Here is a 25,838-nt window from a genome sequence, read left to right on the forward strand (position 1 = left end):
ATTCAACCTGGAACCTCTCTCATACAATAATACAATATAGTGTGTGTGTGTGTGTGTGTGTGTGTGTGTGTGTGTGTGTGTGTGTGTGTGTGTGTGTGTGTGGAGAGACACTGTGATGGATCGTTGGAGCTATGTGCAGCTCAAGGCATATGCTCGAACGGGAGCTGCCTGGACGCTGCAATCATGTTGCGCGCAGTCTATCCGTGCTGAGTGTGCTGACTTTTCGTACAATGTCCCACTGTCTGGCTTCCTGCATAAAGTCAAGTGCTGGGCGAAATGTCGCTCCTCTGTTTTCATTGAAACAGCTCCTTATATCCGTTAGCGCAGCTAGCTAGCACCAGATGCTAACAACAGCAATACACGTAAGGTATGCCTCGCTCGCTCGCGCCACACACCCTCCCGGTCCTCCGATGGCTAGTCGGTGCCTGCCGGTGAGCGTGGAAGTGTGGTCTGCCGGGTCTGCCACAAGCGGGCGGCAGGAGCTGGGCTGTCAGCATCAGCTTGTAGATGGTATTTTAAAACTCGATGCTCTCTGAAACTACGGGGCGGCCGAGGACAAAAAGTACACATGCGTTAATCGCGTTAAAATAATTAGTGGCGTTATTTTTTTTATTATTAAAAGGTTGTCAAGGCTGTCAAGTTAACGTGTTAATAACGCGTTGTTAACGTGTTAATAACGCGTTATTAACGCGTTAACTTGACAGCCCTAGTTTTTACTAGTGGTTTTGGAATGTGATGGAGGTACCAAATCTACCTTCAGGTACAAATAAATAACCTGAACCTGAATAAGCACAAGCAATCATTTTTTACTGTTTTGATTTAATTCAGGGTTAAATATTTATATCAACAAATATAATATTGAATTTACAGTACAGCAAGTTCCATTCATAACCCAGATCCACAGGGTGAAGGCCTCCTTTGAATATGTAAACACGTGACTACTACTAACACTGGCAATAACCAGATTATCCATTTCATCCTTATATTATACTATTCATAATAATAATAATAATACACTGCATGTGGAATGTTTTCCCTGTGCAAGTCAACTTGTTTGTGCCGTAATGTAGGCGAAGCTCGTATACTTGGAGCAGCTCTTTATAATAAAGGCACAATAGCTTCTTTTTACATCATCTATCAGATAAGAAATGAATCAAAAGGCTGGTTTTAGTGGAGTCTGATATATCCTCAATGTGCGTTTGATCTAAATCTTTTTAGAAAAATACTCCATTATTTCACCATTTAGTAGCTTAATCGTTTCAAGTGCAGCGTGCCTAAGCTACCTCTACTTATGTCTTCATAATTCTCCCTGTCTTGTTTCCTTTTTCTAAAATGTATTGTTTGTCTCCCACCAACTCATGTCAGATCTCTTTTTCATCCAAGAACTACAAAGTCCCACTCATGACTGATAAATCAGCCCGATGATGGACTGCTACTCTGATAGGTCTCTTCCAGCTTTGGCCGTTTGCGGAGTGCAGGCCTCTGGTCTTCCTGCTGAAAAATGGCCCTCATTTGCTCCACGCACATCTCCGCAGCGCCCTCCGTCTCCTTGGAGAGCTGTGACAGGCTGAGGAAGCCGTGAGGCAGGTCCTCCACCACCGTCAGGCTCACAGGCTGGCCCATGTCTCGCAGCTTCTTGGCAAACATCACAGAGTCGTCCAGCAAGGCATCCAGAGCTGAGGCCTGCGAGGACACATGGACCAATCAGGAAACAAGCAATACAAAAAACCTCAAACCTAGTTCTATCGCCATTTGTACTGATATATCTGCAATAAAGTAATATCAGCCTGGAAGATGTATTGGCCTAGCTCTATAATATAATTAAAACAAGTTTATGTATTTTACAATACTGCAGACTCTATTTTTGTGTAAGAATACATTTAGATTTATTTGGTGATTTTGCAGTTTTCTGGAAAAGGCAGTGCTACAATGCTGGAGTAGTAACTTTTCCTGCTGGATATCTCATTGAATATTGCATATAAATCGGTAGAACAGCTATATAGGAAAAGAAATAGGAAAGCTCTCTCTCTGAATTGGACTGTGATTGTACAAGTTCGAAAAAACAAGGTCATGTGGAGGTCGAGAAGTATAGTTTTCTGTAATTCAACACTTCTTGAATTATAATCAGCTTAAAGGTTTTTATTGAAAAATCGTATAGATTGCCCCTATAACTTCATCTAGAACGTTTATGTGCCTCTGCTCAAGTCACACATATTATTATTATATTATTTTAAACAATAAAATACTCTATATATTAAAAAAAAATAAAATAAAATAAAAAAAAGGAACTTCCTTGAACTATTTTATTTTATTTTCTAATCGCACAATTTGACTCTAACTTCTGAAGTTTGTATGCATCTTTTTATTCTATGTTGTTTTCATTTGCCTTTGTATTTATTTGTATTGAACAATTAAGCAACTATGTTACAAAACCTATTTTCCAAATGTAACAAAAAATAATAAATGAAAGTATATTGATTCAATTCAGGAAAAACTACCAAATATTTGTACTACAATATACAATAAACAAGTTATTATGCAGCACATTTCCACGGCTCCTGACATTTCTGACCACATCAGCAAATACGTTTCTATTTGATTTGATCTTCTTACTGCCCATTTTTACTTTGGTTTATATACATATTTTTGTATTACCTATTTTAATCAAATGTTGTCTTTGTATTGTTAATTGTATTATGAAAAAGCAACTGTAACAAAAAATATTTTCTAAATGTAATTCTAATAAAATATGATAAATAAAGTATTGTGATTCTGATGTTGATTGACGTTTCAAAATGGGTTCTTCTTGTGAACACAGTGAACACCACCCACCCCATTTGAAAGCAGCAACAACCTCTCTCTCACCCTCAGCCTCCCTCCGCCACCCCCCCTCTCTTACCACGATGTGCACAGGCGGCAGGCCTCTGAGCAGCTCGTCGGGAGACAACAGCGGCGACACAAACGGGTTCCTGATGATGGGGCAGGAAGTTGGGTTCACAAAGGCCAGGCACTCCGAGCGCAGGGGCTTAAAGCCCTCTGGGTAATCCGAGTCACTTCCACAATGAGGTGTGGAGGTGAGAGAGGGTGTCCTGCCAGTTTCATCGCTCTGATAGCTTCTCTGAGAGGACGACAGGGAGCGTGCTCCGCCGGTGGTCCGCGTGGGGTCCAGGAAGGACTGGATCCAGTTGGAGGCCCCCTGAGTGAGATCACCCAGCAGCACGGCGGTGTCTCTGCCCAGAGCGCTCAGACTGCTGCTCTCCACTGCAGGCTGCACCGTCTGACTGTCTGTGCCTGGGAGGGAGAGGATGAGCATTAGCAAGGGACGTCATGTGTTTTTTTTTGTAGTCAAAGCGTCCTTTACTACTTGAATGAATAAACATGGTTACATTTCTGTGGCAAATTAACAAAACAATATTAAAAAGAGATGAAAACTACTGTACTGTACACATTCAGTGTGTTTAAGAGGGCTCTGCAATGAATCCTGATTATATTTGTTTGTTCTCCTTTACAGTAAACACATTGTTTACATAGCAACAACATGCTGTCATTACTCAGCCTGCTGTATTCATACGGAGGCTTTTTGGCCCTGTGGCTACAGATCATCTATTTTATCCTTAAATATAATTGAAAATAATATCCTATTTTACACAGGCGATAACATTTTTAGAACATTTGATAGACGGGATAAGAAGTTACTTTAATCACCAAATCGTTTCTATGTGTGGGTCACATCATTAGACAATGCTGGATTACACAGACTATTCAGACCAAATAAAGAATCAGTCTAACCACAACGCTTTCATGCAGATGTAAAACCATAATCCTGTTGACTTGCACTGATTGGATTTTCTGCTGCTTACATAACACCACTTTCCTCTCAAACAGCACATAACAAGCTTTATCAAAATCAGGGAAATGCCACACATTGAGTGTCTCATCGTTTCAGCGTCATGTAACATGGCTCAAAGCAGCCAACACATGGCATTTTCCATATCATATACATACCATATGGTATGTTCACATATGCATATACTGTATAGGCCCTGCCACTGGTGCGGATTTATGACTCCTAAAAAAAGACCACAGTCAGATCAGTGACTCCAGCACATTATGCATAAGTGGCTTACAAGAAGACTTGTAAGTAAGAATGAATAACATTGCATAAATGATAAATACCATTGTTTTATGATAATAAAAAAGGTCCTGCTATGCTTTCTGGGAGTTTCCTTTCCTTTAGTGTGTTATATACAGTGGGGCAAAAAAGTATTTAGTCAGCCACCAACTGTGTAAGTTCTCCCACTTAAAAAGATGAGAGGCCTGTAATTTTCATCCTAGGTACACTTCAACTATGAGAGACAGAATGGGGGGAAAGAATCCAGGAAATCACATTGTAGGATTTTTAATGAATGAATTGGTAAATTCCTCGATAAAATAAGTATTTGGTCACCTACAAACAAACAAGATTTCTGGCTCTCACAGACCTGTAACTTCTTCTTTAAGAGCCTCCTATGTCCTCCACTCGTTAACTGTATTAATGGCACCTCTTTGAACTCGTTATCAGTATAAAAGACACCTGTCCACAACCTCAAACAGTCACACTCCAAACTCAACTATGGCCAAGACCAAAGAGCTGTCAAAGGACAGCAGAAACAAAATGGTAGACCTGCACCAGGCTGGGAAGACTGAATCTGCAATAGGTAAGCAGCTTGGTGTGAAGAAATCAACTGTGGGAGCAATTATTAGAAAATGGAAGACATACAAGACCACTGATAATCTCCCTCGATCTGGGGCTCCACGCAAGATCTCACCCCGTGGGGTCAAAATGATCACAAGAACGGTGAGCAAAAATCCCAGAACCACACGGGGGGACCTGTCAATGACCTGCAGAGAGCTGGGACCAAAGTAACAAAGGCTACCATCAGTAACACACTACGCCGCCAGGGACTCAAATCCTGCAGTGCCAGACGTGTCCCCCTGCTTAAGCCAGTACATGTCCAGGCCCGTCTGAAGTTTGCTAGAGAGCATTTAGATGATCCAGAAGAGGATTGGGAGAATGTCATATGGTCAGATGAAACCAAAATAGAACTTTTTGGTAAAAACTCAACTAGACGTGTTTGGAGGAGAAAGAATGCTGAGTTGCATCCAAAGAACACCATACCTACTGTGAAACATGGGGGTGGAAACATCATGCTTTGGGGCTGTTTTTCTGCAAAGGGACCAGGACGACTGATCCGTGTAAAGGAAAGAATGAATGGGGCCATGTATCGTGAGATTTTGAGTGACAACCTCCTTCCATCACCAAGGGCATTGAAGATGAAACGTGGCTGGGTCTTTCAGCATGACAATGATCCCAAACACACCGCCCGGGCAACGAAGGAGTGGCTTCGTAAGAAGCATTTCAAGGTCCTGGAGTGGCCTAGCCAGTCTCCAGATCTCAACCCCATAGAAAATCTTTGGAGGGAGTTGAAAGTCCGTGTTGCCCAGCGACAGCCCCAAAACATCACTGCTCTAGAGGAGATCTGCATGGAGGAATGGGCCAAAATACCAGCAACAGTGTGTGACCTGTGAAGACTTACAGAAAACGTTTGACCTCTGTCATTGCCAACAAAGGGTATATAACAAAGTATTGAGATGAACTTTTGTTATTGACCAAATACTTATTTTCTACCATAATTTGCAAATAAATTCTTTAAAAATCAGACAATGTGATTTTCTGGATTTTTTTTTTTCTCATTTTGTGAGAAAAAATTACAGGCCTCTCTTATCTTTTTAAGTGGGAGAACTTGCACAATTGGTGGCTGACTAAATACTTTTTTGCCCCACTGTAGATGTGTGTGCATATAAATGGTCTGCAAAGGCTGACATTTACTCAGTGACAGACATATCAGAGGTTTCCAGCAATACTACGTATAATATAAGGCTGACAAACAGAGCATGGGATAATACACAGTATATATTTAGAGTAGGAATGATTATGGCTTTGACAGTATGGGTAAGCATGTTGTTAATTATTATCATCCTGTTTTCCACCCACATTATCCGGTTTATGCATGAATCCCTCTGAGGTTCTATTTTCTGTTCCCGTGGCACCGGAAAGTACTCTTGTGTTAAATGAAGTGTGAAGCCAGGAACACGTAATGCTTTGCTCACACACCCACATACCTGCATAGGCATTGATGCACTTTGTGAGAACACCCAGAGGCAACAGCGGGTCGATGAGCGTGAGCAGGCGGGAGGGTGAGGCGTCAGTGGTGAGCAGGGTGGCGGGGTAGGCAGCCATGATGCCGTCGGGGACTCGGATGCCGCTGGATATGGCCTTCATGGACACGGTGATGCAGAGGTTCCCTCCAGCGCTGTCCCCCGCCAGGCAAACACGCTCGGCTGTGGAGCCTGAGGCACACACAGAACTGTTACAACCCAAATAATGATGAGCCTTTCATATATATATATATATATATATAAGACACAAGGTTGTGTGGTAGCCATTTGTATCCAAATGATGGTAGCTGAATATATATGTTTTTTTTTGTTGTTGTTGCAATGCCTGGTTCAGATGCAATATTACACTAGGGGCTATTTTGACTAAGTTGAAAATGTGAAATTCTTTTAAAAATGTGAATTATTTGAAAATATGCCGTTTTTGATCAGTTCAGGTTATTTAATAAAAGAAGATTGTTAATATTTTCCTTTTTTTTTTTTATTCAACAAGCAATGTGTAATATGTTTTTATTCAAGCACAATGGAGTAGACTTAAATCTTGTTTTTTCTTTGTAAGTGCGATTTTCAACTGCACTGTCACATTCCTATTGCGCAGCCGTGAGCTAAATCGTTTTACAGAACCATTTCATGCGAAACAATAAGTTAATATTTAGGAATCCCTGCGTTTCAATATGTATTATCAGTGTACAATTATTTTTATTTTAAGACAGTTGGTTGGACAAAAAGTCACTTGGTGATGTCATTTGTTATATTTTAAAGATGAAACAATAAATGAAAACAAAATCAGGAAATTAATATACAATGCAAATTCCTTTGAAACAGCCAAAATACCATTAACCATTTAGTTTTTAGGTCTCTTTGTTCCACCTTTTCTGCATGGGACTGGGCCCAGATTACCCTTTCCATGTTCCATATACTGATAGTGTACACATAACAGTTCACATGCTGCTTTGAGTACATAATGCACCCCTCCTCCAACCACTATCACCTCATACAAATGGGTACAATCTGTACATATGGAAAGTGAACATTTGTAAGGGGTGAACAAGTTCTCTTTTGCCCTCTTTGAACAAGACATACTGTATGATCACATATATGCTTAATCCTCTTACAATTTATGGCAAAATACATGCATATAAAAATACAAACACACCCTGAAATCTCGAGACTACAAATAATTCCCTTCCTTATAAGTGACAATGAATTTACGTTTTTTGTACATATGAATCTGTTTAAACCAAATACATTATTCTCCCTACGGGTTGAGTGTATGGTCTGAGTGTGAGGCTGTGCACGTACCCAGCAGATGGCAGTTGTTCAGAGCCCAGCAGTAGGCGTAGAAACATTCCTCCAGAGCTCTGGGGAAAGGCGCTTCAGGTGACAGAGAGTAGTCCACGGAGAGAATGGGAACATTGAGCTCCTTCGACCAAATCCGGAGATAATTCTGATTCAAGAGAGCAGAATAATGAGGTATGACGTAATGCAAACATGCTTATTAACAAATATTGTTATCAATTTGTGGATTGAAAGATCTGCTTAATGTGCTTTAAATGACTTTTATTAGGAGGGGATTACAAGTATTATACTTGTGGTAGTACTAGCCTTATGTCAAACTTATTTGAGTCTTGTGTGTTTTGTTTTTTGTGCACTTTTGCGTAATTCCCTCTATACTGTAGTGTAGCCAATGTTATTATTATTTGTATTCAGTAAACAGTTTTAGCTTGCTGAGGGGGTACGAGTGGTGAGATGTATATCGGACGAGTAAGAGAACAGATGGTGGGAAAGGAGGGCCGTTTGATATTCTGTACATTATAGTAGGGCTGCACGATGTGGAAGAAAGTAACCAATTGCAATTACTTTAACTCATATTGCAATATTAGAGGGAATGACATTTTTTTTAACATTATTCACATTGTCATTTAAATATTAAATAATAATAATAATAATAATGAAAAATAATAATACATGATACTTGTATAGCGCTTTTCTAGAAACTCAGACACTTTGACAGAGAATATTAAAAAAAACAACAACGTAAATGTTGTAAATGACATGGACGGGTTTCTTAAGATGATTTCTACCAAATACAAGTTGGCCATGACTTGTCCAGCTTCATAAAACTGCATATTGCACTAGTCCATATTGACATTTTGATAACATTTTGATTCACCATTTCAATTTGTTATTGATAAGGGGATTTTTTTTTATGTATTCCAGAATATTTTAAACATCTGACAAAGATAAATTCCATGAGATAAGCTAAGGTTAACCCCAGCATGTGCATTACCTCATGGGATCTGGAAGTCTGGGCCACAAAGCCCCCCCCGTGGAAGTGGATGAGCAGCCAGGGGGAGCGGGGCTGCTTCTGCACCCAGGGGAGCTGAGAGGCTGTGATGGGGGGAGGATCGTCTCGAGAATAACTAAGCAGCTCTTCACTCTCCTGTAAGTTAGAGGATAAGTCATCAAGTCATTATTAATAAAGGACACAAATCAATAACACATTTTCCCATATGTTTGATGTCAAAATATAAATCTTTTAACCTTCAGAATATTTGTTTTTGTTTTTGTATCAGATATAAAATACTTTTTCTTTTCCCGTCTTAGAAAAGACACATTTTTTGGACATATATATTTTTTGTAATAACGAATGTATGAACACTAGTGTGTATTTAACATTTATTTGAAAAAGCTTGGGCATACACATACAACACAAATAATGTAGGTGTAATTCGCATAAAATAAGGCTTGGATTTGACAGTATTTCAAGCCAAATGACTTGTGATTGTTTTCTTTACATTTTTATACGTGTGTATTTGTGCTGAAAACAACCAAAGTAAAGTAAACATAGCATGAAAGTGGACGCTGAAATTAAATGCATTAATCAAAGTAGTGTTTGTCTAAGTAATCATTATTATTGTCTGCAGATGAAGCTATGTCTGATTCCTATCTGTTTCCCTGAACACGTTCCTCTCCCCTGTGCCGCCTCACCTGTCCTACTCGAAGCTCATGGGAGATGAGGCGCATGTGGACCGGCCCGGGGCCCGAGTGGGCTATGGGAGGAGAAATGGTGGCTGTTAGTCTGGGGTCCGAAGCCAGGGGAAGGCGCAGAGTCACAGGAGGCACAGTCAGGGTCAAGTTTATCTGCACCGGGCTGGAAGCTATTCTGCTGAAGCCCTGCACGGAGAAAGACATGCCATTAAAACAATAAAGAGGATTTTATATAATTTGAGAGCCAATAGAAGAATATTTGCCCCTGCCTACTGTCAAAAGGCCGGACTCTGTGAGGTTCCAGAAGGACTTCCAAAACTGCATGTTCAGGTTCTGGGTGATGCGTTCAAACTCAGCGCCCCGCAGCTCTGGATCCATCACGTACTTACCTGATGTGAGAAGGGAAAGGGCGGCCAAACCTGGAAGAGGAGGGAGGATTTTAAGCATGAAATCATCTGAACAAGGCACAACGGGACATTTCATCAATACATAACGGAAAGTAATGAAAGAAAAAAATACTTACCCAAGCCAGACTGCTGTTTACCAAATGTCTCTCCATATGAAACCATGCTAATGACAACGGTCTGGAGGAACGGTCGGAGAGCCGGTGAGAACTGGGGAAAGAAACATTGAACCGTTACAAGCTTTAGCTTCATATAATATAAACAAGAGACATATACTTTGTTTTAATGAAGCCAAAACAGACTAAACTTAAGAACAGATTAGAATATGAATATTTATATTGAACTGGTTGTTAGTGAGAGGTGCTCATTGAGTGATCAAAATAATCAGGAGGCTTGAATAAAATGTATTTCAATCACGTTTAGTTGAAATAAAACCTACTCTATCGGACGAAAAATTTGACAAAAATATAGCAACTCACACAAAGCAAGGTTATAATACATTATTTATATTTCATTAAATTAAATTAGTAAATTAAAGAAAATCATAATAATGAATATGTTTTGAATTTTTGAATTTATATTTTAGTGTTGACTTTTAATTAAATATACAGAATAAATGGTTGAAGAACTAAAAATGATGGCCATAATGTTCAAATATTCAAATTTGGGAATACCCTTATATTATCACACTCAAAGTAGCTTTAACAGAAATGATTTATTAATTGTACTTAATTTACCAGGAAGTTAATGTTTTTATTTAGTTTTAGTGATTCATTCAGTGTTTGCTGTCTGACCTGAAAGCCGAGGCAGCGTCCGTAGAAGCAGGCTTTATGCATGGAGCTGTACTCCTGCACGAACCTGCCGCTCAGGTCCCCGTCCTGCAGCGCGTACAGCTGGCCAAACTCATTGTCGTTGAGGAGCCGCTGGGCGAGGTGGAGCAAGGCGCGCAGCTGGCACAGAGCGCTGCTGTACGCCTCCATCTCTGAGGCATTGTGGTCCGCCCTGAAGAAGGCACTGTTGTAATTAGAGACAATGTAGCGTCCCTTGTGAATGATGTGCAAAAGGCAAGACAGCAACACCTGGAAGAAAGAAAGCAATAATAATATATCTTCTCCTGAGAAGGTAGGTAGGGTAAGGATAAGAGAGATATTTTCGTTATACAAATCCCAAGAAATCATCGAAACAAACCCAGAACAGTATTTGTAATCAAAGCTTGAAATAGTGAAGGTTTCTCTGTGCCTCAGAGCTCAGTTCTTGTTAATAAATGATAAATAAAAGAGTCAGTCAGAGTTACAGACAGGATTGGGAGTTGATGGTATCAGTTTTATTCAACACAACAAAGCCAGTGACACAGTATTTTTTAGTATTCAAACAACGCCTCCCTTTCAAGTATCTGTTTGTTGCAACAATAACATCACGTTCCACGCATTTCATATTATTTATTTATAATTTTTAGGAACCTTACTTTAACAGAAGCAAATTGCGCAACTGCTGGGTATTTTTTTATTGACTGTGGATTTTTTTGCATTACTAAAAATGTTGTGTGCTAGGTATGTTGGATCGGACCACAATAAACTACAGTTAAATGTCCATGTTGATTAAAAGTAAGGCTTGGAATTGAAGAACCTAAATATAAATATCACATTAAAAAAAAATCTAAAGACGTACGTTTTTTTAAATGATGAATTACTAAAGTTAAGCTACTAAGATTTTCACGCAGTATAACACCTAAGCTACAAATGATCCAATTAGTTAGTGTTGTGTAATTATATACTGTACATTATCTACACAAATTGGACCATTTTGGAGAAAGCTGCAATGATAAAAAAAAAACATGTGTTATTCCTTACTCATATCAAAGTTCACTTGTTGCAGCTTCTCATAAATTGAAAATAAAAATAATTAAATTGTTTCATTATTTTCTGACATTTTAAAGACCAAATAATAATGAAATGTATCTAGAATAAATCTATTATAACGAAGAATTATTAGTTGGAGCCCTAATTGTTATAATAATGACTATGAATGTTAGATGTAATGCCTTTAAAACACTAACAAAGAAGAAAGAAGTGAAATACACAACAACACTTTTTGCATGAAGAGAGTAGAGAGGATTCACAGCTCAAATATGAGCGCTGAGGGGTCAGTCGTACCTTCACCAGTGTGCGGTAGCCATTCCCCGGCGTTTGTGCGTCAAAGTCATAATGGTGGAAGACGGCGGTGAAGCTGCCGACCACCGGCCGCAGGGCCTGTCCGTGCTCCTGAATCTGTCTCAAACACGTCACCAGGCGCTTGGCAACAGCGCCGTACGGCAAATCAGATCCACACAGAAAAGCAATGTTGTCTTCACATACCGTCTCCAAGGCTGCAAACACAATCTTGTAATCCATATCTGAGGCTGCGAGAGAAGGACAGACAAGAGAATAAATACTTCTGTGGCTCTCAATGCAGCAGACATGTGATGTGAAGACCAAAGGGTAAACACACAGACCCTCATGACCTCATCTATTGCAGCAAAGCTCATTGCTCTGGAGATAATAGTCTTGTTATCTGTTTATTAAGGGGTTGAAGTTCTATAAAGCCTGAAGATAGTACTTTGGAACAAGGTTAGGCAAGACTAGCTGGAGGAACTACAGGATTCCACTTTTTTCAGTTTTACAAACGTACTTGAAAACATGTCAACCAAAATAACAACACTGAACAAACACCGATAAGAAATGTCATAGGAAGCAAGGATATGTATATTTTGTCCTTCTATGTTAATCCAAAACAATATGGCGTTTTATTTTGACTTGGTTTGTCAGCTTTACCAATTGCTCTTGCTCTTTCCGTGGAGGCTCCTTTTTGTAATTCTTATTTGATGTCCATAATAACACAAAGACAGGGACAAGATGAAACGACTGGATGTCTTCCTCAAACATGCATATCCATCGTAAGATTAATTGCAAATACTGAAAACCTCTACATCAAGAAGCCTGCCATCTTTATAGATAATTTACATAATCTGATCATAAATAAACTTAATTAAATATAATTTGTCCTTCTTTGTAGCATTCATGTTGTCTCAAAGGACAACTTATCATACACAAACGGACTACATATTTGGGATGACATTAGTCCTACATGTTATCAAGCTACATTAAAGCCATCACGTAAATGAGAAGACATAATGTGCAGCGCAATGCACATTTTATGACAAGCAAAAGGTCTCTATTGTGCTGCTGTCAGCACACATTAAACAGCATTGGAGCACAGGCTAGGCTGTAATCAGAATACTAAACACCAAATAAATAGTATCATTTCTAAAAATGTTCCGTTAATTGAATAGTTTGTCTCACTATGTGTTTATGTAAATGTCGTCTCAAAGAGTTTTCCACACAGCTAGAAGTATAATTATGTTCTCTTGATCATATTTCCATCAACTTCTTGCCCTGAAAACAGTAACATTTAAAAATACTGGATATGAAGAATATTAAAGTCATGCTTAAAAAAAGACACCAAATGTTTGTCTGTTTAAATCAAATACATTATAATAGACTGGTTTCATTTTTAGTTACAAAGTCCATGAGTTCCAGTTTTGATTTCAGTTTCTGAGGAATAGGTTATATCAGGCTTTGGCCTTAATTACAAATTAAAAGAGTAACATAACATAATAGACTTAACAGTAATTAAGAATATTATTGTCTTTTTAATACTTAGTCATTACTTAGTCAGTCCACGAGTTTTGAGCTTTCTGTTTTGCATAACTCAGTAGGCTACTTGATTCCTTTTGTTCCCATCCTGAATCTCACCATTTGCCCTACATAAAAAAACATGGTTGTCCTTCAGCAAACCCTTCAAAGCTCAGAGACGTTTAACCAAAAACAGCTGATGGTGACGTAAACTGTCAACAGGCTCTCCTCTGTTACTGTCCGACACAGGGATCAGTTTCCAGCTCCACAGATATCAGCTTCTCATGCTGGTAAAACGCTTCACTTTAGCTTTGGGAGCATTTTCAGGCTTCTTTCGCTAGCTTCTCTACAGTCCTTTACACAAACGTCACTGTTTAATTATTCACTATTTTAGCAAGTTACCGAGCCCATGTTAGCTACAGCCGGTGACACATAACTTCACCAACACAAGTTGGACGAGTTCAAACAGTCGTACACCTTGTTGCTCTACCTTTTTACAGCAGTGTAAAAACGTTAAAATACAACGACATAGCTTCATGTTTGTTTCCTAATATCTAGCGACCACCACAAACCGCCATGAATGTGCGTAACACGACTTATATATGTATGTTTGTGCGTTGTTTTTGATAGACTTCACTCACCGACACGCATCCTCCTCTTCCTTGATGTTTCTGACAGAGACCCGCAGAATGCTGGGTAACGTCATGTGAGCAGAGCGCATCTATGGAAGGCCAAAAGTGCCATAATTCGCTCGTTTATTTCGGCCGTTTTTTTGTAAAAACGGAGGCAAACCTCCGCAAAAATACGCGCGAACATACACGCGAATATACACGCAAATGTTCGTGCAGTTTTTTTATATGATAATAGGCCCCTCCTTCTGATTTCCATAGCCAATAAGGTCAAAGTTTCTGTAACCAATCAGTGAAGAGTAAAGCCAGACCAAAGCAATCTGTCGATGAAAAGTTCCTGACATTGTGAGGCTGTGCTGTGAATTGTACATTATTCCAGATTCAGGGGACTAACCCCCTGATCCCACCGGAAGCGTCTGCGCTGCGGCTGCGCCGCGCTGCGACCTCCTCCTGTGTCATAACCCACCAGGCGCGTTTCAAAACGTTGCGGAAGCGGAGCGTCGTGTGTGCAGCCTCGCAGTTGTTGGATGAACGTTCCACTTCCTCGCTGCACCGCGCTGCGCCGCGCTGCGCCGCGCTGCGCCGCGTCAAAAATAGGATTCATCCTATATTTTAGAAATTCCTTGCGGCGAGGAGCTTCTGGGACGCTTCGAGCCGCGGCGCAGCGGGTCTGGTGGAATAGCACCCATTGACTAGAGTGGCCGGGATCGCTAAAAACGCAGCAGCCGCAACGCAGCGCAACGCAGCGCAACGCAGCGCAACGCAGATGCTCCTGGTGGGATTAGGGGGTAAGTATTAATAATTTGCCTTTGAATATATTCAATATATCAATCAATATATCAATATTCTTTCACACACACATACGGGTATTGGGCCGAGGGCGACACCGTACTTCCAGTATCCGCCATTTTACGCGAGGTGCAAGCAGGCAGAGGTTTTAGCCGTACACCGTCTAGGTGTTGCTAAGCTTCCTGTACTGAATATCATAGTCTATAGGCTACATGCACAGTCACTTCCGCATTCTACTCATAGCGGCCGATTCATTTCCTGTTTGAAAATGACGACCTTCTACACCCGCTGCCTACAAGAGCTTCCGAAATTAAAAATGTCAGATGTTCATCGGATTTGCCGGATGACTAAAGCCCCAGCCAGCAAACTCGATAAAGGCTTAAAATTATATGCTGCGTCATATATACACAACTATGAAGGTAAGAAGGTAACCGGTACTAACCAGCTAGCTTATGCTCCGGGTTACGCTAACATTAGCTGTCAAAAGCTAGGTAATGCCAGAGCCCTATAGTATAACTACTATTATTATTATTATTATTATACTACTACTATAGTAGACTACTATAGGGCTCTGGGTAACGCTATGTACTGTTTCTGGTGTTAATTCTTTAAAACATTAGCCATTTTGCTAACAAATACTATCGTTTTATAGCCTTATAGCCTAGCCAAGGTTGTCTTGTTGTTAGCCACACTGCATAATGGTATCAGCTTTTGTAAAGCAATGTTGCCATAGATGTTTTGACGTGAGTATAGATCTAACGCTGATGCTCTGTTTTTCTTCATTCAGTGTCCAATAAAGACAGGCTGACAGGGCAGGTCAGCGTGAGAGCCTTGTGCTACAGGTCAATGCGGAAGAGCGAGACAGCACACAGTTTGAGTGTAGGCAGGCAGCATTGACACTGTTACCCCCCTGTTTATTGAGTTTCAGTTCAGTTAAACATTAGTTTACCTTAAGGGAATCTCAACAGTGTCCTACTTCTCCCTGCTTTATCACAGCTGATTGGTCAGATATTATTACATTGATTATGGATGTGTAAGTTTGGGGGTTCAAATATATAGTCAAAACTGCTTTAATACAATTTTCAAGGCATCTTAGTTTCCAAAGAAAGTTCATTGTGGTATTGTAGGGTAAGAGGATAACACTAAGCATTCAGGAATACATGCTTCTTCTAGGATAATGGGTCAGTAAAAATAACCAATAATTCTACTCATAATAACCTCCTGGCTCATAGTAACAAGTGAGGTTACTAATCACTAGTATTTCTTCTCTCTTTTTTAGATAACGCTTCGTGATTCATCACCAGTGGTGCTCACGCACAACCTGTGCTCCTGTGTTGCAGGAACTGTTTTGTGCAATCACACAGTAGCATTGCTGTTCCAAACAGCACACTACACTGAACTGAACATGCCAGTTGTGCCACCTGTGCATAGTTGTACTGAATCGGAACAGCAATGGCACAAGCCGCGAACAATGGTAATTTCAATGAGGTTCAAATACTTGTAATCTTTCACAGAGTTTTTGTTTTAAAGTGACTCAACAAACAGTAATTGTCTTTTCCTTAAGGGTGTGAAGCCAGGGCCCATCAACTCCATGGTCTTCACCAAGCCTGTACCAAATAGGATGGTGCAGACTGGAGTAAGGTAATTTTAGCTGGAAAATTGTGTTTCCTGTGTTTTTAAAATTCATAATTCTGGTGCTGTATTCCTAACCTTTATTGTCACATTAATGTGCTATATTGTCTTTGCCATTCTTTGTAGGAGTGGATTCTACAGAGGCATGGTGGGGCCATTACCAGATCCCTGCCTGTTCAGAGTTACGGAGGCATACTCAGCATTCAGCATTGAAGACAGGCCGCTTGTGACCACAATGAACATGAGACCTGACAAGCCCCTTGTGGAAAGTGCCTTCGGGATTGTGCAGGAGGGCAGTGTTCTGTCCTATCAGATGCCTGCTTTGACGTCTCGGTACACCACACTTCACACTGACACACCACCAACACCCCACTTGCCCATAGAGGGGTATGTGATCTTGCAATGTGATTTACCGCTGGTGTGCTCAGAAGAGGAGCAACTACATATGAACAGCTTATCTGTTGATTTGGAAATGTCTCACAAAATTGAGGAGGCTACCCGTGAGCAAAGCTCTAGCTCAGAGTGGCATCTGCTCCGCAAACCCAGGGTTACTGCCTCTAGGTTTAGAGAGATTTGTCACGTCAGAGGTGAGAGCTCTGCTAACTCTCTTGCAGAGCAAATACTCAAAGGTACAAGGCAGACTGCAGAAATGAGGAGAGGTGCCGAGATGGAGCCCACAGTAGCAGCTGAATACAGTAGACTGGCAAACGTGAACTACTCCCCTTGTGGCCTTGTCATTCACCCCTCTACGCCCTGGCTTGGTGCCTCCCCTGACGGAGTTGTTTTTGACCCAACAGAATATCCCCAATTTGGCCTTGTTGAATTCAAATGTCCCAATGTCCCAAATTATGTCGACTGCAAATATGTGCAGATGGAATGTGGCTCCCCTAAGCTCAAGAAAAGCCATGCCTATTACTGGCAAGTACAGGGTCAACTTTTTGTATCTGGGATGCAGTGGTGTGATTTTGTAGTGTGGGCACAAGAGGACTACCTGGTGCAAAGAATATACACAGATCCAGAAGTGCAAAGAGCAATCAGAGAAAAAGTAGACTTTTTTTTTTTTTTACACATACATGCCGAAGTACCTGTCATTAAAAAAGTAGTGGGCACTGTAGCTATTGTTAACTCTGTAAGCAGTTAGCTGCTGGACCCTGGATCACCCATCATTGTTTTTAGGAGGCAATCCCTCAATCATGTGTTCTGAATGACAACAAAATGTGATTTCAATATTTTGTTTTTGATATATATTGTTTGTCACATTTCATATATGTAAATAAATATACAATTGTATTTAAAAAGACAATAAAGTGAAGTGATTTGTGTAATGAATAGTAAATCATTGCATTTGTAAGAAATCAACGCATTGTAATTTGCTATTTACCATTTATTCAAACAAAACATTAGCGTGTGTCAGGCAACACGGGATTACGGTGTGCTCACCCAGCTTAATCACAGCTACCTGCACAGGTGTCATCATCTTGTCTTATTTCACCCATTTCTTGACCAGTGCTTTGTTCTGATAGTTTGACAGCATACATGCTACTGCAAACAGTTGGTTGATGTTGTAGGCATGGGACAGGAGGATGACACCATCAAAAAGTTTGTTCTCTTTTATCCTCCTAATGACACGCTCCACATGAACCCTCAGTCTGGCAATGGCCCGTGTCTCCCTCACCTGATAGGCTGGCATTTGCTTCTGCTTTGACAGAAAAGGTGGGCAGTACACCTTGCATTTGCAGCAATCGCTGATCAGGAAGCCCTTATTTACCATCACTGCCATGTTTTCAGTCAACAACGCAGCTATTCCAGATTGTTTGAAAATCTCCTTGTCGCTGACAGAACCACCATACAGACTGGAAACAAATGTCACTGCGCCATGTGGGGCTATGCCAACCAGGGCTTTCATGGTGCAGTGAGATTTGTATGTAGAATACATTTCACTTTGGAGGAGGAGTGAGGATGGTGTTTGACACCTCAGCTCTGTGCAATCCAGGATCACCTGTGTGTCTGGGAAATCTTTGAATGCCTCTGGGAGGTGGGCTTGAACTTCTGCAGGTGTAAGCCAGATGCACTGTGACCCCAATAAAGTTGTAAGAAAACTCGTCCATGTTGCAATGATGCGGCTCACAGTGGACTGGTGTACGTTGAAGCGGTTTGCAAGGTCCCTCTCTTTCAAACCCACCGACAGGAAGCAGAGAAAAAGGAAGAACTCGTCAATTGGCTGAAGCAGCTGTCTCTGGAAGATAAACAAAAAAAGGGTACTATATTGTCATGAGTGTAGCACACCATGGGAAACACATTAAGTTGTTTTAGTTCTCTGATGTATTCAAAAAGGATTGAGTACTATAGCCTTTTAGCCTACACGAAAGCAATGAAATGTCGGAGAAACATTTTCCCTTCAGTTTGTGTTTAGATTGTGTGTTAAAAGAAACGTAGCCTACCGTTGATGGACGTGCGTGTGTAACCACTTCTTCATTCCTCTTGGCAGCTGATATCGCTCTTGTAACACGAACCATTTTATAAATGGAAGGCTCAATCAAAAACCAGAAGGCCATCAGGTGGTTATAGCTCGGGAATCTGTACACAAAAGACACATGTCAGTCATTAATTGACTCGTTAACTGTAACACATGGGCTAATGCTTTCCTCTTGTTTGCTATAATACATTACAATTCAAATAGACTGATTAAGAAGGCACTTGGTGCAGGTATAGTAATATACAGCAGTAACATGTAACAACTACATTAAAGCAGCAGTAATAATAATCTAAAACATACAGGGAACATTTTACACAGAATGACTACTTTTACTCTTCATTCTTAAGTGTGCAACTGGGAGAAACGCAGTGGATATTGACATGTACTTTTACTTTGGTAAGGTTTTGAAGATTTCCACTTGTAGTAAAGTATTATCAGTATGTTGTTAGTATTAGTATGTTTTACTCCACCACATTTAGTTAACCTTCATAGTTTCTAGTTACTTATGAAAACACATGATTTATGATTCTACATGTTCAGTTCAGGAGTATTTTCAAACCATAGTATTTGTACTTATACTTCAATTAAGTTGAGTAGCCTACTTATTCCAACACTGCATGCAAATAGTCAGCAGTCAAACGGCAGGTAAACAGAATTCTTTATAAGCTAACCCATCTCAAAAACTTGGATAGAATTTAGCCAAAACATTACCTGGTATAGAATCGGATGTTGTCGTCGGAGCCAGCAAACCGCTGTAAGCAAAACTCTCGCTGGACTCTTAACTCCTGCAGTTGCTTCTGCAGATCCTCCACTGTTTTGGAGTTGTCTTCTGTAGCTTGAGAGGACATGTCCAGTGAAGCTGGTTCAGGGGTTGAGCAGTAATCATGGTCACGGACATCGATGTGCTCTTCCTGCTCCTCCCGAGAGACTGGTTCAGTGGGCCGCTCCCTTCTCTCCCAAACACTAGCCCGCGGTGTTTGAGCAGTGAAGTGATTCCACTCAAACAGAGTTGGGACAACACCTTTCACAAGCCTCCTACGGCCATCACCTTGGAGTGAGAGGAGATTGTAAAGTTATCGCGTCGTATTTTAACCAGCCACTGTCTTCGCAGCTCGAGTTCGGTCGGAAAGCCATGGAAACTTAGGACGCCGTTGAATTTAGCTGACGCCGTACAAAGTGGGACACAGCAGTGCTCGGAGTAGTTCTTTACTTGTCTTTGCAAATGCTCCGTTTTGAAAATCTTCCGTCGACTCATATTTAAACCACAGATTTAAACAGTAAAACATTTGTGGACGCTCAGCTACGCAGACCAGAAGCAACCCGGAAGCGTCCGAGCAGTATAACGGCTAAGGCGGAAGTACATCTCAGACCCTAGTGCATGTAGCCTATTGCCTTAATCAATATCTAGTCAACTCTAAAATACCACATATATGCAATGGCATGATAATATTATTGTGACAAGTGGGGTATTCACTTGGTGTTTCCAGAAATTAGATGTAGATGCTGCCAAAATCGACGAAGGCCACTTTCGAGGGTCGTTTTTCCCTACATCTGCAGGCAGTCTGTAAGGGCAATCCGACAACCCATACAGCTCTAGTTTACGCTGGTAACGACCTAGAGCACACCCCTCAAGTCCAGAGATGTAATCCGAAGACATGCAGCGATTTCTTTGGTCGTTAATTCAGAAAAAAAACCTAGTGCGCCTGGCTACGTTAGCTAGCTGTTTATATTTGGACCTCCAGGATATTTGCACCTCCAGGAAAATGGCGTATTTATATATATATATATATGGCGCGCGTTGCATTGTGGGTAGCTCGTGACGTCACTGTGTGTGAAAGAATAACCTGCCTTCATTGTCTTTTAAAATAAAATCGCCTTACCCTTTTCCTTAACCCTCTGGAGTGTGAAGTGAAGGGTATTTTCTTGATTTGTAGATGTCTCCTTAAATCAACTTTTAAATGTACTTCTTATAACATGGCACCCCATGTGTTATATATCAAAAATGTTCAGGACAGTCTCTGGTCTTAGAAATGCAAGTCACTCACCTTAGAGCACTGTCTTATGAGATACCTAGCTGAAAATGAGAAATCCGAATTTTGGAAAACTTCAAATCTCTTGTGAAAACACAGATTTACTCATGTCATCCATTTTTTTGGTGTTTCAGATTTGGTTTACCAAAGTCTTTGGTTCACAAAAGTAGTGACATATATGAATTACACTATAGGCCTATATAAATGTGTTATTCATGTCTAAAATAAAAATGTGAAAATTAGAATTTTGAGTAAAATTGTTCTATCACTCTACTTTCACCACAGAAAAGTTACATCAGGACTGATTCATGATTTCATATTCCATACCAAGGTTCATGTGATGTGTACAAATACAAATTGAGCATTACAACTTTTTGTTCAACCAACTATTTATGTTAACATAAGAAACTGTAAAATCTCAATATTGACAATATCAGAACTTTTTCAACCAACTATTCATTATAAATGTAAAGATAGGGGGGCAGTGTCATCGTCTTTGTCTGTCTTCCAAGACAGTGGGTCTGGCTGCTGTGTAGGTGGGGGTGATGGTGCATGGGCTGCTGGTGGTGTGTTGGAGGGAGGTAGGTGTGATTGTCCTGGGTTGATGCTGGTGGCTGTGTGGGAGGTACGTGTGCTAGGCGAGACTTCTTTGCTGGCTGGGTTGATCGTGATGGCTGTGGTGGAGGCCTTTGTACCGAGGTGTATCTTAATCTTGTGGTAGGCACAGATGGAGATGGAGGCCGCTGTAGTGATGCCGGTCCTCTGGTCCTCTGGTCCTTGGTGGTGAAGGCCCTTGAGCCACGGTAGATCTTGACCTGGGTGCAGGCACAGATGGAGGTGGAGGCAGCTGTAGTGATGCTGGTCCTCTGGTCCTCTGGTCCTTGGTGGTGATGGCTATGGTGAAGGCCTTTGAGCCACGGTAGATCTGGACCTGGGGCAGTCACTGATGGAGGTGTAGGCAGCTGGATAAACGCCGCCTGTGGGCCAGCTGGGAAATCTGTAAACATTTAGGACAATAATACTTTATTTTTCATTAAAATAAAGTCCAAGTGGAATGTTACTCAAGCACAAATAACAATGCACAACTAAAAAAAAATGGTGAGGTGGGACAGGCACACACACACACACACACACACACACACACACCCACACACACACACCACACACCACAACAACACACACACACACACACACACAACCACACACACACCACAAACACACACACACACACACACACACACACCACACACACACACACACACCACACACACACACACCACACACACACCAACACACACACACACACACACACACACACACACACAGCGCAAGTACACTATTACTGTAACATTTACACTTACCTATCTTCAAATGGATCCTTGTTGCTGTATTCTTCTTCTTCAGAAGAGTAGAAGCCATCAGGTTCTGATGCTCCATCTCCACTGCTGGAGATTGTTTTTGTTATTGTTTTTATTTTAAATCGTATAATGTTGGACTTTTTTTGTCGTCTGTGAGGAAAATAAATGGGGCTCAGAGCCTCAGAATACTGAAATCTGTATTTTTTTAAATCTTTTTTTCCTTCTAATTTGTTATTCTTTTCTAAATAACACACTGTTATTTACTCAACAATAACACACAATTATCCTTGTTTTTATTTATTTGTTTGATTTCATAATCTCGGGCTTTTTTGGCGTCCGTCAGGAACTGAATTTCAAAAATAAAAATAACCGGAAACAGACGTAGGCCTATATGGGACATTACGAGCATCATTGCGATACACAGCCACTGAACTGATTACCCAAGATCCTCAGCTATGGTTTAAGCTCGGTGATTGGATGTTTTAGCCGCAATGTACGTTGGGATATGGTGTTAATGCGATATGAAATACGAAAAATATTTTGAAGTTTAGGATGGCCGAAGACACTACACTACCCATAATCCCCAGCTATCGTTTGGGACTACAGTCCCCGTGATTAATCTTCAAGCTCTGGGATTGGATGTTGAAGTGGCAGTGCGCCAAGGTTACGCCGAGCGTCAAACAGCTCTTTGAAATCGAACAAAACCACGGCAGACTATCCAAAACTGGACTGGAACGCCCCCCCCAGAACTACACATGCTGGCTATTGTGTTTCGCAACATGTTCTATGGCACGTCTCTACTGGGAATTGAAGTTTTAAAAGACGTTTTCGTTTTTCCCCAAATTAGAAGTTGACTGTATTAAACTGTGTACACCCCTGGAGGTTTAGGCGATAGGAAACAAATTGGTGTGTACAAATGTAAAACATATAATTAATAAATGGGTGAAAATCGCTTGTGTCCATAATGCGCAGCATTAATATATACCCACATGACAGCTCATTGTTACTTTGTAATTCTACTCCACTACAATTCAGAGGTTAACCTGGTATTTTTACTCCACTACATTTATTTTAGTTACTTTGCAGATTCTGATTAATGATGTGAAATATAAACAACCCTTAAATCAGGCTTTAGTTACACCTGAGTAAAATTCAGGGAAGGTGATTGTCAAATGCCAACAATCAGGAGAGATATTTGATTGTTGGTGCTTGAGAAGACTAAACATTTATCTGCAGATCCCTATAATGTATATTCATTACTCGTTATTCTCTACTAATAGTTAATTAAAGACTGTATATAATGGCTATTTTGCACATCCCTTTCAAGATTTTCTAAGGTTTATTGACATATCATATACACAACTACGGTGTAGTTATGCAATGACTGAAAAACTAGGGTCGCAGGTTCCTCAACAATGCATTACAAGACATCTATCAATATGTGTGTATACCTCCGCCATTAAACTGTCATATTCTGCACATTTCTTATACTATCTACATACATCTTATACGAGTATAATTAATATGTATAATATCAGTTAAAATAAGTGCTTCAACATAGTTAACATTGCAGGAAAGCAATATATTAGACGTTAAGTACTTTGTCAGGCTTAATATTTATCTGTAGATACCCCCAAAGCTTTTTTGTTATTTAAAAGAAGACCTTAACCCTCTGGAGTCTAAGGGTATTTTCTCGATTTTTAGATGTTTTCTTAAATCACCTTTTTAAATGTATTTCTTCTAACATGGCACCCTCATGTGTTACATATCAAAATGTTCAGGAAAATCTCTGGTCTTGCTATATATGCATATTACTCACCTTGGAGCACTGTTTGATTAGATAAGTAGCTCAAAAGCTTAAAATTGGACATCCGATTTTCGGAAAATCTTCAAAACTCTTGTGAAAACACAAAGTTACTCATGTGATCAAATTGTTTTGGTGTTTAAGATTTGGTTACCAAAGCAGTGAAATATTTGAATTACACTGTATATAAATGTGTTATTCATGTATAAAATGAAAAAAATTAAATTCGAATTTTGAGTAAAATAGGTGTTTATCACTCTACTTTCACCACAGCAGGGACTGAGATACATTAGGACTGAATAATGACTTCATATTACATACCAAGGTTCATGTGATGTGTACAAATACAAATTGAGCATTCAACCTTTTTTTTTCAACCAACAATTTATTATAAATATGTTTTTTTCAACCAACTATTTATATAAATATAAGAAACTGGAAAATCTAACTATTTACAATATTGAACATCATAACTTTCAACCAACTATTCATTATAAATGTCGAGAGAGTGTCAAGGTCTTTGTCTGTCTTCCAAGACAGTGGGTCTGGCTGCTGTGAAGATGGGGGTGATGGTGCATGGCTGCTGTGTAGGTGGGGTGTACAAGTGCTATACGAGACCTCCATGAGACCTCCTTGCTGGCTGGGTTGAAGTTGATGGCTGTGGTGGAGCCTTTGTGCTGAGGTGTATCTTGACCTGGTGGCAGCCGCAGATGGAGGTGGAGGCAGCTGTAGTGATGCTGGTCTGCTGGTCCTTGGTGGTGATGGCTCTGGTGAAGGCCCTTGAGCCACAGTAGATCTTGACCTGGGGGCCGGCACAGATGGATGTTCTGGCTGCTGGATAAACGCCGCCTGTGGGCCACTAGGCCCAGACAGCTGTGAAACATCTCTGTAAAACAAATTAAAATGTAGGACAATAATTACAACTAATTTCATTGAAATAAAGTTCAAGTAAAATGTTGCTCAAGCACAAATAACAATGCACACATAAAAAGAAAGTTTGGGAGGTTGGAGAAGGAGTCTCTCTCGATCTCTCTCTCTCTCACACACACAAACACAGGTATTTCCAGTTACTTTACATTCAGTATAAAATCACAGACACACATATACATAGGCTACATCTGATTACAAAGTCTCATCTGTACAGGACGGTAAAATAATAACAGGCACACATCAATAAATCTATGACAAAGTCTCATCGGTACAGAACAGTATGATAAAATAATCGATGGCAAAAACATGTCACTGTAAATGTCTCCGTTGTGGGACGAATAAATGATTAATTTAATCATCTACACATGTAATCTCACTTTTACACATGGTGTTATACTAAATCTAACCAAGTAGTTTTCCCTACCAAAATAACATTATCACAGAGTAAACGTTTGCTAATGGAGAGTCTATTTTGTCCCAATAAAAAGTTCATGACTATCGATAAAAAAAATATATATCAATAAACCTATTGTTCATTTTTGCGGTATTCCCCACACATTGCCAGTACACTATTACTGTAATATTTACACTTACCCATGTCCAAATGGATCCTTGTTGTTGTCTTTGTATTATTCTTCTTCAGAAGAGTCGAAGACTTCAGGTTCTGAGGCTCTATCTAGTGATGGCAGTTTGACACTGAAGCTTCGAACGGAGCTTCAACCCTGGACTTCCTATTCCATAGAAGCAGTGCTTCGAAGCTTGCTTCAAATCACGTGGCATATGACTTCCGAAGCAGCAATTGCTTCAAATCACGTGACATGTGACGTCCGAAGCAGCAACTGCTTCATTTCCTGAATGAATCACTTGACTGGTTCGCGGTCCATTCACGCGATTCAATGCACTGCCTC

At 40.4% G+C, this 25,838-nt stretch overlaps 3 protein-coding genes across 3 annotated transcripts; 1 reads left to right on the forward strand and 2 right to left on the reverse strand.

Annotated features, from left to right (window-relative positions):
* Nucleotides 1-799: 799 nt before the first annotated feature.
* Nucleotides 800-14,094, reverse strand: lipea (lipase, hormone-sensitive a). The gene is made up of 11 exons (XM_034235983.1): nt 13,924-14,094; nt 11,765-12,009; nt 10,406-10,690; nt 9,731-9,821; nt 9,481-9,626; nt 9,208-9,393; nt 8,507-8,659; nt 7,519-7,663; nt 6,163-6,390; nt 2,900-3,291; nt 800-1,683 (listed from the first exon to the last, which is right to left on the reverse strand). Exons 1-11 carry the CDS (start codon nt 13,931-13,933, stop codon nt 1,414-1,416), a joined length of 2,151 nt encoding a protein of 716 aa, XP_034091874.1. The 5' UTR covers nt 13,934-14,094; the 3' UTR covers nt 800-1,413.
* Nucleotides 14,095-16,139: 2,045 nt separating this feature from the next.
* Nucleotides 16,140-17,630, forward strand: LOC117559321. The gene is made up of 3 exons (XM_034236036.1): nt 16,140-16,174; nt 16,265-16,341; nt 16,459-17,630. The coding sequence occupies exons 1-3, from the start codon at nt 16,172-16,174 to the stop codon at nt 17,471-17,473; spliced, it is 1,095 nt and encodes a 364-aa protein (XP_034091927.1). The 5' UTR covers nt 16,140-16,171; the 3' UTR covers nt 17,474-17,630.
* Nucleotides 17,631-17,701: 71 nt separating this feature from the next.
* Nucleotides 17,702-22,275, reverse strand: LOC117559305. Its single transcript, XM_034235997.1, has 5 exons — nt 22,200-22,275; nt 21,468-21,614; nt 19,520-19,856; nt 18,774-18,909; nt 17,702-18,568 (listed from the first exon to the last, which is right to left on the reverse strand). Exons 1-5 carry the CDS (start codon nt 22,273-22,275, stop codon nt 17,816-17,818), a joined length of 1,449 nt encoding a protein of 482 aa, XP_034091888.1. The 3' UTR covers nt 17,702-17,815.
* Between the last annotated feature and the right edge of the window lie 3,563 nt (nt 22,276-25,838).

The sequence above is a fragment of the Gymnodraco acuticeps genome, unplaced genomic scaffold (genome assembly GCF_902827175.1).
Source record: "Gymnodraco acuticeps unplaced genomic scaffold, fGymAcu1.1, whole genome shotgun sequence".
NCBI lineage: Eukaryota > Metazoa > Chordata > Actinopteri > Perciformes > Bathydraconidae > Gymnodraco > Gymnodraco acuticeps.